At 44.2% G+C, this 17,042-nt stretch overlaps 1 protein-coding gene across 3 annotated transcripts in view; it reads left to right on the forward strand.

Moving 5' to 3' along the window:
• Positions 1 to 17,042, forward strand: part of LOC106919069 (partitioning defective 3 homolog B-like) — a 218,251-nt gene that overhangs the window by 102,817 nt on the left and 98,392 nt on the right. For all 3 annotated transcript variants that reach the window (XM_088002255.1, XM_088002260.1, XM_088002257.1), the window contains exon 17: positions 1,788 to 1,832. In XM_088002255.1, the coding sequence (XP_087858381.1) occupies positions 1,788 to 1,832 (45 nt within the window). The remainder of the gene's footprint in view (positions 1 to 1,787; positions 1,833 to 17,042) is intronic.

The raw sequence follows: 17,042 nt of genomic DNA on the forward strand, positions 1-17,042 counted from the left end.
GTGTAATTTGGCATTGCTGTTTAATGTCTAGTCACAGCTCTAAATTTAGTCAAATTAAGTAAAGAAGGAGGTATTTTAGCACTTTTAAACCAAGCTGTTTGTAAAGTGAGGACTAACATGTTGCATATCCTTTATCACCAAAGTAAGGATGCTGCAATTAAAGCATCCTTACTTTCGAGGGTTTGTTTAAATTATTGCAATGATAATTCTGTACAGTGTAGGAAAAAAAAGAGGCTAGAACTGTGTCTGTAAAGGCACACAGGCATCTTCTTAAAATAACTCCAAAATGAACTATGAAAATCTCCTCTCGACTCTTAAACACAGTTAACTTTAGCTTCAGTCAGAAAATATCTCATTGTATGCACAAGTGCCTTTTCATCAGCATATGCAAATCAGATGAGATTTGCCTCATTAGCACTTCAGTCTTTTCAAATTAAAAAAGTTGACTATCGGAACTGTAAAATATCGGTTACACAGACGCACACAGATGCCACCATAATTAAATAATATTTCTTTCTTGATGTACGAGTTGAATGCCTTAAAGAGTCTAAAAGTTAATTCTGTGCAGAACATTTTAAACTTAATTCATTAGCAGCGAGCTTAACTCGCTGTGCTTTAATTAAAGTAATCATTCAAACTCAGCCGCTTTGGCTACGCCCATATCTAAGATAAAAAATTAAAAAAAAACAGTAAGTTGTTTGAGTTGGACTTAAGTATTCATTTATTGAAGATGATTACTTGCTACATTCACCAGAGTGTAGTAATTAGAGGAGATATGGACAGATGATCAGGACGCACTTTTGTCTATTTCACCAAAACAACATTGATGACCACAAGATCCTTCCTGTTTTTCTAGGATTTTAAATGACACCACAAATGTTTTAACAATATAATCAGACGATATTGCGCATTGCAAGAAATATCATTAACATATTTAACACAAAGTGCTTGTTTTGCACTCTGACAAATTAAGCAACATTAATTTACCAGGACGCATTTTAACAGAGATTTTTTGCTGTGTTTCAGATGCTGTAAAACACTTTTAGGTTCTATTTTATTGGTCAGCTACATCATTTATTTTGTCTTTGATGGTCTTAGTTTTATTTTACAGCCAAACGTGATAAAACTTCTAAGGATAGTTACATTTTTTATTTCCTTTTTTTTTCCACTGCACCTGCTTGTGCTTCGTCTTGTCGGCGATATTTATTTTCTTTAATTTTATTATCTCTCAGTACCAAAAAAGCTCTAAGTGATGATAAGAAAAGATTTATATTGGTTTTAAAGGCCCGGTTTTTGTTTCTGTGGTTATTGTTGTGTGCATTGGTTTAGTTCTAACAGTCAGTGCCGGAAAGGTGGGAGGAGCAACGGTGTGATGGAGTTAGAGGGTAATTACCTTTAGGAATGATGATCAAAGCAGCGACTATGTCAAGAGAGCAGGGCCGGATGGAGAGTGACTGAAGAAAAATGAAAACATTGAAAAAGATACCAAGAGGTTAAAGGTCAAAAAGGTCAGAGGGGGATACATGGTTGGCAGCAGCAGAAGGGAGGACGGAAAAGTGTTTCAGTAGCAGTGAAGCCGTCTCAACATCACAGGAAAGAAGGGCAGCATGTCGGCCATCTTGTAAAATGAAGAGACATGAAGAATAATTGTTAGGTAGAGAATGATGAACTAAGCAGGAGTAACAGATGCTAAACAAGAGAGAAACATGAAATGTAGAAACTGTGATCAACACAGCATTGACTTAACATTAATGTCAGTTTTCTCTGTGTGGGGTTTTTTCTTTCAGTGGCAGATGAGAGCAACGTCGGATCCCTGGATGGAAGCACTTCTGGTGAGATATTTTATTTTAGTTCAACTGCATCTAAGAGAAAAACTGAATTACATTGCAATATAATGTATTATACTTACATGCCTTGCAGCAGCTTAGTAAATCATTTCTGCATAGCAGCGTATTGTAGAATCTGCCAAACTCTCCAACGGGTGAAGCTTGTCCACATTTGTCTCATGCATGCTATGAAGTAATGTCTCAATTAGTAAATTGGACAAAAAAACCCTCTGCAGTGATGAGAGATTGGTCATTTGCAATATGGTAGCGTAAATCAATTTCCCTTCCAATGCTTATGTCAGATCTACAGATTCATATTTGCTTTGTCATCTGGTCTATTCTGTCCCCGTTAATTACTTGCTGCTGCGGACAAAGCAAATTACATGAGGGGCACAAACTGTTATTCATATGGAAATGAAATCGAAGAATTGTTGTACAAAGAGAGAATCCATTTCTCTGTGACAGAGACAGACACTTTTATGTATTGAAATGAATGAATTATGGAAGGACACACTCATCTCAAAGGGAAGCTCAGGTGCACACATGGCTGATGCTTCTTCAAGAGCTCTTGCTTTGGGAGCCTACAGACATATATATTTTTAAAAGTTTGATCTCAAACTTTGCTCTTTGCCTTGAAGTCTCTTCCGTTTCATTTGTAGCTACTTGAATGTAAGAGCACTCTTCGCTGCACTCAATATGGGTCCCTCTTCCTGCATGCCACCTTTTTTTCTTGTCAATCAGCCTGTTTCCCGCATTCAGCTACGCCTCAGTTTTAGACATGGTGGTAGACACTTTTATTATGGCCGTACTCTTTCTGCAAGGCTGCCGACATGGTAGTGTAAGGAGCATGAAAGAAGAAAATGTAGAAAAAAAAAATGCCAAGCTGAGTTTTATTTTATTACAGCAAAAATCCATAAAACATAAGACTTTTTGTTCTCCTCTGCAAAAAAGTTTCTTTCTTATATTTTAGTTACTTGCCTGGTTTTTGCTGAGCTTATTTGCAGCTGCTAGATATATAGACAAAGGAACATCATGTAAAACTGAGCAGCACAGAAAATGCTTAGATGTGCACTCTTTCTGCATTAGCCTTTAATAACATGCAGAAAATGTGTTTAACTTAGGTTTTATCATCTGTGTTCTAGGCTGTTAAATGGTGTAAAATTAAACTCTTTCTATTAATGACGTGTTTTATATTCTGATACCTGGAGAATATGATTTTTTCTCTCTCTGACAGCTTGTAATTAGGGTAAACAGTGTGACTAAATTATGGAGCATGACCACATTTATTTATGCATTTATTTATTTTTGTCCTCAGGCAACCAGTGATTTCTTAATTTTGGTCTGCATTATTTTACTTTGCTGTGGACTACAGCTCGCTTTTCCAACGTTTGTATATTTTTTGATAGATGGGAGAAAATATATCCCTTTCAAACAAATTTTCCACTGAATATAAACAGATCGGATCAGTTTTGGTTGCTGTTGCAAATGAAATCATATTTATCAAAGCACATTTACTAGATTAACTGTTCTTCCTGAAAAGTCGCAAAACATGAAATTTGATTGTAGCATTTCCAAGTCCAAAGGATAAGAAAGGACCAAAAACATTTCTATTCTCTGATTCTTCTTACTTCCCATTCTTTTTTTTCTGGAAAACATCTTTATTCAGCCTTTATTCATCAGCAGCTGGACAGGAAATAGGGCAGACATGCAGTAAAACATCAGTGACCGGGACTCAAACCCAGGACTGTTGCTGCTTCTGTAGCCTCTGAATGTTTTGCTCCTGCTCTACCACTGAGCTACATGACGCTCCGACATTGACTTCTATATTTTTTTTTCTTCTCGCAATTAGGAGTTGGCATTATTGCTTTTTCAAGACACAAGAATGTGTTTTTAATGGTACCCACAATTAGTTAAAATTGTTTAAGATTTGGTCTAACCATACTAAATCCTCTTAAATGTTTAATTTGCTTGGTTGAATGTTCTACAGAAAAAAATAAAAAATAAATAAATTATATATATATATATATATATATATATATATATATATATATATATATATATATATATATATATATATATATATATATATATATACAAAGTCTACAATGACTGCCAAACAACTAGTAGCTCAGTGTTCCAACATCCGCAAACGGCAACTGCTATCACAACTTGAGATTGACGAGGTACAACACAAATGCTACGGCATAAGGGAGGAGCCCAAAGGTAAGGTCAGGGGGGAGTTAACTACTCCCCACCCCGAGACTGGGTATGCAGCCCCAGTAATGAACGAACTATCAAAGCTGAACGAGACAGCAACTGACCTGAGAGAGAGAATCGTGGCCCGAATGAACACCAGGCAACCCCGACGCCAATTACAACGGCTGAGTGAAGTACCATCAGAAAGTCTCATTGAAGATGTGAATGCAGCATTGAGAACAATCCCTACCAACACCATAACAGAAACCAATGAGCTGATATACAACTCAGCATCAGTGATCCTTGAAATGCTCGGCTATAAGAGCAACCATGAGACCCAATATCCATCATGGAAAAGACGGTTAGAGGCTAAGATCAAGATAACAAGGAGGGAAGTGAGCCAGCTGTCAGAGCTCCTAAGGGGTGCAATGAAAAGATCAGTACCCAAGAAGTACAGCCAGATGCCCATACCTGAAGCACTCGAAACTGCCAAACAAAGGCTCCAAGCCTTGGCCAGCCGCCTAAAGAGATACACAAGAGAGAATGAAGCCAGGAGGATCAACCGGCTCTTCTCCACCCAACCAGCTAAAGTGTACTCTCAATGGCAGGGTACTAACAACAGAGCAGACCCACCAAGGCTGGAGACTGAACAATACTGGAAAGGCATATGGGAAAGGGAGGCGTCCCACAACAGCAAGGCACAGTGGCTAACCTCTCTACGAGAGGACCACAGCAACCTCCCTGAACAAGCCCCGGTAACCATCACTGTGGCAGATGTCCAAGAAAGAGTCTCGGGTATGAAAAACTGGACAGCACCAGGGCCTGACATGATCCATGCCTACTGGCTAAAGAAACTCACTGCCCTCCATGAGCGACTGGCAGCTCAACTGAACCAGCTGCTACAGAATGGGACTCACCCTGAATGGTTAACTGAAGGGCGCACAATCCTGATCCAGAAGGATCCCTCAAAGGGTTCAGTCCCATCCAACTATCGGCCAATAACCTGTCTCTCTACAACATGGAAGCTCATGTCAGGCATCATAGCGGCTAAGATAAGCGGACACATGGATAAATACATGAGCACGGCACAGAAGGGCATCGGCATAAATAGTAGAGGAGCCAAACACCAACTCCTTGTAGACCACACAGTCGCCCGAGACTGCAAAACCCGACACACCAACCTGTGCACCGCTTGGATTGATTACAAGAAAGCCTATGACTCAATGCCACACACCTGGATCATTGAATGCTTAGAGATGTACAACATCAATAGGACTCTAAGAGCCTTCATTGCAAACTCGATGGGGCTGTGGAAAACCACCCTTGAAGCCAACTGCAAACCGCTTGCACAAGTGTCCATCAAATGTGGCATATACCAAGGAGATGCTCTGTCCCCACTGCTGTTCTGCATAGGCCTGAACCCCCTCAGCCAAATCATCAACAAGACTGGCTACGGATACCGACTTAAGAATGGGGCCACAATCAGTCACCTCCTCTACATGGATGACATCAAGCTGTACGCCAAGAGCGAGCGAGACATCGACTCACTGATCCACACCACCAGGATCTACAGCACTGACATTGGGATGTCATTCGGACTAGAGAAGTGTGGCCGGATGGTTACAAAGAGAGAAGATACTGCGCAGAACCCTCAAGCTCCCAGGCCTCTGGTAGAGGACCCGAGCTCAGAGGATGAAAGAGACCACCCACGGAGGGTGAGAGGGGAATTTTTTTTTTTTTATAAATTCCCTTCTCACCCTTCGCGGGTGGTCTCTTTCATCCTCTGAGCTCGGGTCCTCTACCAGAGGCCTGGGAGCTTGAGGGTTCTGCGCAGTATCTTAGCTGTGCCTAGAACTGCACATTTCTGGACTGAGATGTCTGATGTTGTTCCTGGGATCTGTTTGAGCCACTGCTCCAGTTTGGGGGTGACTGCCCCGAGGGCCCCGATGACCACAGGCACCACTGTGGTCTTCACCTTCCAGGCCTTCTCCAGTTCCTCTCTGAGGCCCTGGTATTTCTCCAGTTTCTCATGCTCCTTTTTCCTGATGTTGTGGTCACTTGGTATTGCTACATCCACCACAACGGCTTTCCTCTGTTCTTTATCCACCACCACAATGTCCGGTTGGTTCGCCATTACCATCTTGTCTGTCTGGATCTGGAAGTCCCACAGGATCTTAGCTCGGTCATTCTCCACCACCTTTGGGGGTGTTCCCCACTTTGACCTCGGGGCTTCCAGTCCATATTCTGCACAGATGTTCCTGTACACTATGCCCGCCACTTGGTTATGTCGTTCCATGTACGCTTTCCCTGCCAGCATCTTGCACCCTGCTGTTATGTGCTGGACTGTCTCAGAGGCCTCCTTGCACAACCTACACCTTGGGTCTTGTCTGGTGTGGTAGATCTGAGCCTCTATTGCTCTGGTGTTTAGGCCCTGTTCCTGGGCGGCCAGGATGAGGGCTTCCGTGCTGTCCTTGAGTCCAGCTTTCTCCAGCCATTGGTAGGATTTCCTGATATCAGCCACTTCAGTTATTTGTCGGTGGTACATCCCATGTAGGGGCTTGTCTTCCCATGATGGTTCCTCCAGCACCTCGTCCTCTGTTCTCCATTGCCTGAGACATTCGCTGAGCACATCGTCCGTTGAGGCTTTGTCCTTGATGTATTTATGGATCTTGGATGTTTCATCCTGGACAGTGGCTCTCACACTCACTAGTCCTCTGCCTCCTTCCTTACGGCTTGTGTACAGTCTCAGGGTGCTGGATTTGGGGTGGAACCCTCCATGCATGGTTAGTAGCTTCCGAGTCTTAACGTCCGTGGCCTTTATCTCTTCCATTGGCCAGCTAATTATTCCGGCAGGGTATCTGATTACTGGTAAGGCATAGCTGTTTATTGCACGGATCTTGTTCTTGCCATTGAGCTGGCTTCTCAGGACTTGCCTTATTCGTTGGAGGTATTTGGCTGTGGCTCCTTTCCTTGTGACCTCATCGAGGTTGCCATATATATATATATATATATATATATATATATATATATATAAAAAAAAAAAAAATCCCCTCTCACCCTCCGTGGGTGGTCTCTTTCATCCTCTGAGCTCGGGTCCTCTACCAGAGGCCTGGGAGCTTGAGGGTTCTGCGCAGTATCTTGGCTGTGCCTAGAACTGCACATTTCTGGACTGAGATGTCTGATGTTGTTCCTGGGATCTGTTTGAGCCACTGCTCCAGTTTGGGGGTGACTGCCCCGAGGGCCCCGATGACCACAGGCACCACTGTGGTCTTCACCTTCCAGGCCTTCTCCAGTTCCTCTCTGAGGCCCTGGTATTTCTCCAGTTTCTCATGCTCCTTTTTCCTGATGTTGTGGTCACTTGGTATTGCTACATCCACCACAACGGCTTTCCTCTGTTCTTTATCCACCACCACAATGTCCGGTTGGTTCGCCATTACCATCTTGTCTGTCTGGATCTGGAAGTCCCACAGGATCTTAGCTCGGTCATTCTCCACCACCTTTGGGGGTGTTCCCCACTTTGACCTCGGGGCTTCCAGTCCATATTCTGCACAGATGTTCCTGTACACTATGCCCGCCACTTGGTTATGTCGTTCCATGTACGCTTTCCCTGCCAGCATCTTGCACCCTGCTGTTATGTGCTGGACTGTCTCAGAGGCCTCCTTGCACAACCTACACCTTGGGTCTTGTCTGGTGTGGTAGATCTGAGCCTCTATTGCTCTGGTGTTTAGGCCCTGTTCCTGGGCGGCCAGGATGAGGGCTTCCGTGCTGTCCTTGAGTCCAGCTTTCTCCAGCCATTGGTAGGATTTCCTGATATCAGCCACTTCAGTTATTTGTCGGTGGTACATCCCATGTAGGGGCTTGTCTTCCCATGATGGTTCCTCCAGCACCTCGTCCTCTGTTCTCCATTGCCTGAGACATTCGCTGAGCACATCGTCCGTTGAGGCTTTGTCCTTGATGTATTTATGGATCTTGGATGTTTCATCCTGGACAGTGGCTCTCACACTCACTAGTCCTCTGCCTCCTTCCTTACTGCTTTTGTACAGTCTCAGGGTGCTGGATTTGGGGTGGAACCCTCCATGCATGGTTAGTAGCTTCCGAGTCTTAACGTCCGTGGCCTTTATCTCTTCCATTGGCCAGCTAATTATTCCGGCAGGGTATCTGATTACTGGTAAGGCATAGCTGTTTATTGCACGGATCTTGTTCTTGCCATTGAGCTGGCTTCTCAGGACTTGCCTTATTCGTTGGAGGTATTTGGCTGTGGCTCCTTTCCTTGTGACCTCATCGAGGTTGCCATATATATATATATATATATATATATATATATATATATATATATATATATTAAAAAAAAAAATTCCCCTCTCACCCTCCGTGGGTGGTCTCTTTCATCCTCTGAGCTCGGGTCCTCTACCAGAGGCCTGGGAGCTTGAGGGTTCTGCGCAGTATCTTGGCTGTGCCTAGAACTGCACATTTCTGGACTGAGATGTCTGATGTTGTTCCTGGGATCTGTTTGAGCCACTGCTCCAGTTTGGGGGTGACTGCCCCGAGGGCCCCGATGACCACAGGCACCACTGTGGTCTTCACCTTCCAGGCCTTCTCCAGTTCCTCTCTGAGGCCCTGGTATTTCTCCAGTTTCTCATGCTCCTTTTTCCTGATGTTGTGGTCACTTGGTATTGCTACATCCACCACAACGGCTTTCCTCTGTTCTTTATCCACCACCACAATGTCCGGTTGGTTCGCCATTACCATCTTGTCTGTCTGGATCTGGAAGTCCCACAGGATCTTAGCTCGGTCATTCTCCACCACCTTTGGGGGTGTTCCCCACTTTGACCTCGGGGCTTCCAGTCCATATTCTGCACAGATGTTCCTGTACACTATGCCCGCCACTTGGTTATGTCGTTCCATGTACGCTTTCCCTGCCAGCATCTTGCACCCTGCTGTTATGTGCTGGACTGTCTCAGAGGCCTCCTTGCACAACCTACACCTTGGGTCTTGTCTGGTGTGGTAGATCTGAGCCTCTATTGCTCTGGTGTTTAGGCCCTGTTCCTGGGCGGCCAGGATGAGGGCTTCCGTGCTGTCCTTGAGTCCAGCTTTCTCCAGCCATTGGTAGGATTTCCTGATATCAGCCACTTCAGTTATTTGTCGGTGGTACATCCCATGTAGGGGCTTGTCTTCCCATGATGGTTCCTCCAGCACCTCGTCCTCTGTTCTCCATTGCCTGAGACATTCGCTGAGCACATCGTCCGTTGAGGCTTTGTCCTTGATGTATTTATGGATCTTGGATGTTTCATCCTGGACAGTGGCTCTCACACTCACTAGTCCTCTGCCTCCTTCCTTACGGCTTGTGTACAGTCTCAGGGTGCTGGATTTGGGGTGGAACCCTCCATGCATGGTTAGTAGCTTCCGAGTCTTAACGTCCGTGGCCTTTATCTCTTCCATTGGCCAGCTAATTATTCCGGCAGGGTATCTGATTACTGGTAAGGCATAGCTGTTTATTGCACGGATCTTGTTCTTGCCATTGAGCTGGCTTCTCAGGACTTGCCTTATTCGTTGGAGGTATTTGGCTGTGGCTCCTTTCCTTGTGACCTCATCGAGGTTGCCATATATATATATATATATATATATATATATATATATATATATATATATATATAAAAAAAAAAAAATTCCCCTCTCACCCTCCGTGGGTGGTCTCTTTCATCCTCTGAGCTCGGGTCCTCTACCAGAGGCCTGGGAGCTTGAGGGTTCTGCGCAGTATCTTGGCTGTGCCTAGAACTGCACATTTCTGGACTGAGATGTCTGATGTTGTTCCTGGGATCTGTTTGAGCCACTGCTCCAGTTTGGGGGTGACTGCCCCGAGGGCCCCGATGACCACAGGCACCACTGTGGTCTTCACCTTCCAGGCCTTCTCCAGTTCCTCTCTGAGGCCCTGGTATTTCTCCAGTTTCTCATGCTCCTTTTTCCTGATGTTGTGGTCACTTGGTATTGCTACATCCACCACAACGGCTTTCCTCTGTTCTTTATCCACCACCACAATGTCCGGTTGGTTCGCCATTACCATCTTGTCTGTCTGGATCTGGAAGTCCCACAGGATCTTAGCTCGGTCATTCTCCACCACCTTTGGGGGTGTTCCCCACTTTGACCTCGGGGCTTCCAGTCCATATTCTGCACAGATGTTCCTGTACACTATGCCCGCCACTTGGTTATGTCGTTCCATGTACGCTTTCCCTGCCAGCATCTTGCACCCTGCTGTTATGTGCTGGACTGTCTCAGAGGCCTCCTTGCACAACCTACACCTTGGGTCTTGTCTGGTGTGGTAGATCTGAGCCTCTATTGCTCTGGTGTTTAGGCCCTGTTCCTGGGCGGCCAGGATGAGGGCTTCCGTGCTGTCCTTGAGTCCAGCTTTCTCCAGCCATTGGTAGGATTTCCTGATATCAGCCACTTCAGTTATTTGTCGGTGGTACATCCCATGTAGGGGCTTGTCTTCCCATGATGGTTCCTCCAGCACCTCGTCCTCTGTTCTCCATTGCCTGAGACATTCGCTGAGCACATCGTCCGTTGAGGCTTTGTCCTTGATGTATTTATGGATCTTGGATGTTTCATCCTGGACAGTGGCTCTCACACTCACTAGTCCTCTGCCTCCTTCCTTACGGCTTGTGTACAGTCTCAGGGTGCTGGATTTGGGGTGGAACCCTCCATGCATGGTTAGTAGCTTCCGAGTCTTAACGTCCGTGGCCTTTATCTCTTCCATTGGCCAGCTAATTATTCCGGCAGGGTATCTGATTACTGGTAAGGCATAGCTGTTTATTGCACGGATCTTGTTCTTGCCATTGAGCTGGCTTCTCAGGACTTGCCTTATTCGTTGGAGGTATTTGGCTGTGGCTCCTTTCCTTGTGACCTCATCGAGGTTGCCATATATATATATATATATATATATATATATATATATATATATATATATATATATATATATAAAAAAAAAAATTCCCCTCTCACCCTCCGTGGGTGGTCTCTTTCATCCTCTGAGCTCGGGTCCTCTACCAGAGGCCTGGGAGCTTGAGGGTTCTGCGCAGTATCTTGGCTGTGCCTAGAACTGCACATTTCTGGACTGAGATGTCTGATGTTGTTCCTGGGATCTGTTTGAGCCACTGCTCCAGTTTGGGGGTGACTGCCCCGAGGGCCCCGATGACCACAGGCACCACTGTGGTCTTCACCTTCCAGGCCTTCTCCAGTTCCTCTCTGAGGCCCTGGTATTTCTCCAGTTTCTCATGCTCCTTTTTCCTGATGTTGTGGTCACTTGGTATTGCTACATCCACCACAACGGCTTTCCTCTGTTCTTTATCCACCACCACAATGTCCGGTTGGTTCGACATTACCATCTTGTCTGTCTGGATCTGGAAGTCCCACAGGATCTTAGCTAGGTCATTCTCCACCACCTTTGGGGGTGTCCCCCATTTTGACCTCGGGGCTTCCAGTCCATATTCTGCACAGATGTTCCTGTACACTATGCCCGCCACTTGGTTATGTCGTTCCATGTACGCTTTCCCTGCCAGCATCTTGCACCCTGCTGTTATGTGCTGGACTGTCTCAGAGGCCTCCTTGCACAACCTACACCTTGGGTCTTGTCTGGTGTGGTAGATCTGAGCTTCTATTGCTCTGGTGTTTAGGGCCTGTTCCTGGGCGGCCAGGATGAGGGCCTCCGTGCTGTCCTTGAGTCCAGCTTTCTCCAGCCATTGGTAGGATTTCCTGATATCAGCCACTTCAGTTATTTGTCGGTGGTACATCCCATGTAGGGGCTTGTCTTCCCATGATGGTTCCTCCAGCACCTCGTCCTCTGTTCCCCATTGCCTGAGACATTCGCTGAGCACATCGTCCGTTGAGGCTTTGTCCTTGATGTATTTATGGATCTTAGATGTTTCATCCTGGACAGTGGCTCTCACACTCACTAGTCCTCTGCCTCCTTCCTTACGGCTCGTGTACAGTCTCAGGGTGCTGGATTTGGGGTGGAACCCTCCATGCATGGTTAGTAGCTTCCGAGTCTTAACATCCGTGGCCTTCATCTCTTCCATTGGCCAGCTAATTATTCCGGCAGGGTATCTGATTACTGGTAAGGCATAGCTGTTTATTGCACGGATCTTGTTCTTGCCATTGAGCTGGCTTCTCAGGACTTGCCTTATTCGTTGGAGGTATTTGGCTGTGGCTCCTTTCCTTGTGACCTCATCGAGGTTGCCATTTGCTTGTGGTATTCCCAGGTACTTGTAGCTGTGCTCTATGTCTGCTATCGTTCCCTCTGGGAGTGAGACCCCTTCTGTGCGGACGACCTTCCCTCTCTTTGTAACCATCCGGCCACACTTCTCTAGTCCGAATGACATCCCAATGTGCTCTTGGCGTACAGCTTGATGTCATCCATGTAGAGGAGGTGACTGATTGTGGCCCCATTCTTAAGTCGGTATCCGTAGCCAGTCTTGTTGATGATTTGGCTGAGGGGGTTCAGGCCTATGCAGAACAGCAGTGGGGACAGAGCATCTCCTTGGTATATGCCACATTTGATGGACACTTGTGCAAGCGGTTTGCAGTTGGCTTCAAGGGTGGTTTTCCACAGCCCCATCGAGTTTGCAATGAAGGCTCTTAGAGTCCTATTGATGTTGTACATCTCTAAGCATTCAATGATCCAGGTGTGTGGCATTGAGTCATAGGCTTTCTTGTAATCAATCCAAGCGGTGCACAGGTTGGTGTGTCGGGTTTTGCAGTCTCGGGCGACTGTGTGGTCTACAAGGAGTTGGTGTTTGGCTCCTCTACTATTTATGCCGATGCCCTTCTGTGCCGTGCTCATGTATTTATCCATGTGTCCGCTTATCTTAGCCGCTATGATGCCTGACATGAGCTTCCATGTTGTAGAGAGACAGGTTATTGGCCGATAGTTGGATGGGACTGAACCCTTTGAGGGATCCTTCTGGATCAGGATTGTGCGCCCTTCAGTTAACCATTCAGGGTGAGTCCCATTCTGTAGCAGCTGGTTCAGTTGAGCTGCCAGTCGCTCATGGAGGGCAGTGAGTTTCTTTAGCCAGTAGGCATGGATCATGTCAGGCCCTGGTGCTGTCCAGTTTTTCATACCCGAGACTCTTTCTTGGACATCTGCCACAGTGATGGTTACCGGGGCTTGTTCAGGGAGGTTGCTGTGGTCCTCTCGTAGAGAGGTTAGCCACTGTGCCTTGCTGTTGTGGGACGCCTCCCTTTCCCATATGCCTTTCCAGTATTGTTCAGTCTCCAGCCTTGGTGGGTCTGCTCTGTTGTTAGTACCCTGCCATTGAGAGTACACTTTAGCTGGTTGGGTGGAGAAGAGCCGGTTGATCCTCCTGGCTTCATTCTCTCTTGTGTATCTCTTTAGGCGGCTGGCCAAGGCTTGGAGCCTTTGTTTGGCAGTTTCGAGTGCTTCAGGTATGGGCATCTGGCTGTACTTCTTGGGTACTGATCTTTTCATTGCACCCCTTAGGAGCTCTGACAGCTGGCTCACTTGTGGCTCATTGGTTTCTGTTATGGTGTAGGTAGGGATTGTTCTCAATGCTGCATTCACATCTTCAATGAGACTTTCTGATGGTACTTCACTCAGCCGTTGTAATTGGCGTCGGGGTTGCCTGGTGTTCATTCGGGCCACGATTCTCTCTCTCAGGTCAGTTGCTGTCTCGTTCAGCTTTGATAGTTCGTTCATTACTGGGGCTGCATACCCAGTCTCGGGGTGGGGAGTAGTTAACTCCCCCCTGACCTTACCTTTGGGCTCCTCCCTTATGCCGTAGCATTTGTGTTGTACCTCGTCAATCTCAAGTTGTGATAGCAGTTGCCGTTTGCGGATGTTGGAACACTGAGCTACTAGTTGTTTGGCAGTCATTGTAGACTGTGGGTGTCGAAGTAACCATTCCACCCTCAGTCTTTGCATGTAACCCCTCTGACTAGGGTTACTTGAGTAGTAGCATTCCAACAGATCCATGTTTTCGTCTCTCGCCCATTTCCGTCTTGTTCCAGTAGCCCATTTTTCATCAAGGTGCTCTGGTTCCCCAGCACCTGACGCAGACCTTGTTTGGCCGGGCGACGTCTGAGCCGGCATGTCATGCTTATCAGTGTCTCTCATTGTATGAGGTAGGCTATATAGCTCCAAGGGTCTTGCCTAGGGACCCACACTGCATAGCTCAATTGCACTGTTGTAACTTGCCCCAACCTGGATTCGAACCCCGGTCTCCCAGGTGGTGTCTTACCCACTGAGCTATACAGTCAGCTATATATATATATATATATATTGTAATTGGCGTATATATATATATATATATATATATGTATTTAATTAGCTTTTTCTTCCTGAGTGGAGTTGTGTGCAGTGAGTGGATCATAAAAGTCCATAATTCCTGCTGTTTATGAATCTTTCTGCAAGTTGCCATGACTCTTGGATAATTCCTTTGATTATTAATTTAACTCATGTGGCAAAAATCTTGCAGGTAGCGCATGTTGATGTCAAGGCTAGTTGTTTATTAGCCGTTTCATATTATAGCCCAGACAATTTTTAAATATGATTAGAACCAATTCCTTCAGCTTCTTTCAACAGTGGGGTTGAAAAGATCTTCCTTTGACCCATCACAGCACGCTCAATGGAAATGAGAAATCTTCCTATACACCATCAATTAGGACTAAAACTGATTATATTGGTTAAGGAGATTTTATTGCTTAAATAAAACTGATACTACACTCCAAACACTAAAAAAAACCATTGAAACAAAAGTATCAAAAGCTTGCTCTTACACAGCGAAAAAGGTAAAACGACCTACATTGACATTTTAATAGTCATAAGTCTGAACTAGTTCTTTCACCAGCAAGATTTCTTCTGAATTATACGCCTCCACAAGCAGGTCAAGTTACATTATTTTTGCTGAAGCCAACCTTCTGTATGCAGGACCTGTTGCTTACGGAACAAACTCCACCATGCTGTTTAACAGCGTGTGCCAGCAAACATGACGCCGCTTTTTTCCCCTTTCCAAACTTTTGTTTTTGCACAATTGTGTTGTTTATGAGACAACCACATCCAGTAGCTTGTGCTTGTCAGGCCGCTCCGGGAATAAGATAAAAGACAGCAATATGTGGTGGAACCATGGAAAATATGCGATTGTGAGACAATGACTTCTGGGAATGCTGTTCTCACTTCCAGCAATGGTTTCTCTTTCCACACCTCAAGAAACCACCGGGCATTCACACTTTTGCACACATACACATAACAATCATTACGTTAAAATGGTGGTAATGGAAAGTCTTCATCATCCTGTGGAAAATATGAATTTTGGGAGATTTCACAATATAATCTACCAAAGGCTAAGAGTCAGATTGGTGGAAACTGGGAACTGTTTAAAACGCGTCTGCATTTGTGGAAAAGAGAACTCGGAACGTTGAATTTTTAGCAACCAAAAGAATTCAGCAAATGTCTGGAAACTTTCATTTGTAGATTTTTATAAAATATAATTAGATACAATGAAATGGAGTCTAAATAAACTGATGTTGCGGTCAGTCATTCCTCATGTCTTTGCGGCGGCAGAGAGAAATCAAATCAGCTGTGGAAACGGAAACATATGAAATAATTGTATGGCTAAAAAGAGAAGAGGCTCCCTTAGACCTTAGAGTGAAAACAAAATTTGTTGGTTGTTTTCACTTTAAGACTTTCCCAGAGAAAACAGACAAACTACATGCTGGGTTAGTGGGTCACTGTAACTCAGTGGAAAAAGTCGTCATCTCATGATCTGAAAGTTGTGGGTTTGATTCCATCTTTTCCCCATCATACATGGATGAAGTCAATTTAACACAAATAAAAGGTTGGGATATTTAATTCTCCATACAATAAATTATCAAAACATAAAAGTTTCCCCTTTTTTGTTTGATTACAAAAAAGATAAAACCTTTACATTGATTTTCTAATTTACTGATTGAATTCAAAACAAAGAGGTAAAAACGTAAAAACTGCATCATGTTGGGATAATTTTACATCAAAATATTTACCATGATTGAACTCTTTTCACTTAAGATTTTATTTTGAGATAATGTTATAAATATGCTATATTATAGCAACTTAACCAAGGTTGAAATCTCTAGCTCAAGATAAACAGTAAGTTGTATTTGATGCAACAAATTAATATTAAAGCTTAAGAATGTTGTTTCAAGATAATGATATTTTTAGACTATCAGATTCTTTTTATCGCAAGATAATCAGAATAGTAACTTGTTCTTGTGCGATTTAAGTAAAACTCAGAAAATTTGGGTTTTTATTGAAAACTCAGTCAAATTCATACAGCTTTTATTGCTGAGAGCACAGTGATAAAAATCCTTATCGATCATCAGCTATCATAGTCAAAATCTCAGTAACTTATAATATCTGAAAATTGCAGCCTAGAAAAAGTGTGTGATTTTGAAATGGAAATTGTGTAGGAACCCTGTATTTAATCCTTTCAACTAGAACATCACAAATCTTGCTAAGATGACATAAGTGAAACAAATGCAGCTGTGTTTCTTTTTCCGAGTGAGTAAGACATTCTGCAGCCCTCGGTGGTTGTTCGCCTTCAAATCAGTGTGTGAAAGATGTGTTCTTGTTAGACCAAATGGTTAGGAATGAATATCTGGCAGACTAACAAATACAAGGTTCATACACGGTCCTGAATTCACTGGAAAAATTAGTAATTTGTTTTTTTGTACTTTCCAAGTCTGGGTAAGTGTGGAAAAATAAACTGGAGTAGAAAAGACAATTCATGTTTCCAGTTACTTTTTTTTTCTTTCCATGGCTAAAAAGATTAAAGCTTGAATTTCTAAATATGTTCTTCATATTTATATGTTACATATTTTCCCATAAAATATAGACACCTCTAAAAAGTCTCAGTGCCAAAACAATGAATGCCACACATGTCAAAAAGTGTTGCAAACTTTAAAACTTTACTTTCTCGCTGCCTGTTCATAAATTCATTTCTAAACCAGCATCATATTTCATTGAAGACAACT

This window comes from Poecilia mexicana, unplaced genomic scaffold (assembly GCF_051168715.1).
Source record: "Poecilia mexicana isolate PSO_F unplaced genomic scaffold, ASM5116871v1 scaffold_2, whole genome shotgun sequence".
NCBI classification, from domain to species: domain Eukaryota; kingdom Metazoa; phylum Chordata; class Actinopteri; order Cyprinodontiformes; family Poeciliidae; genus Poecilia; species Poecilia mexicana.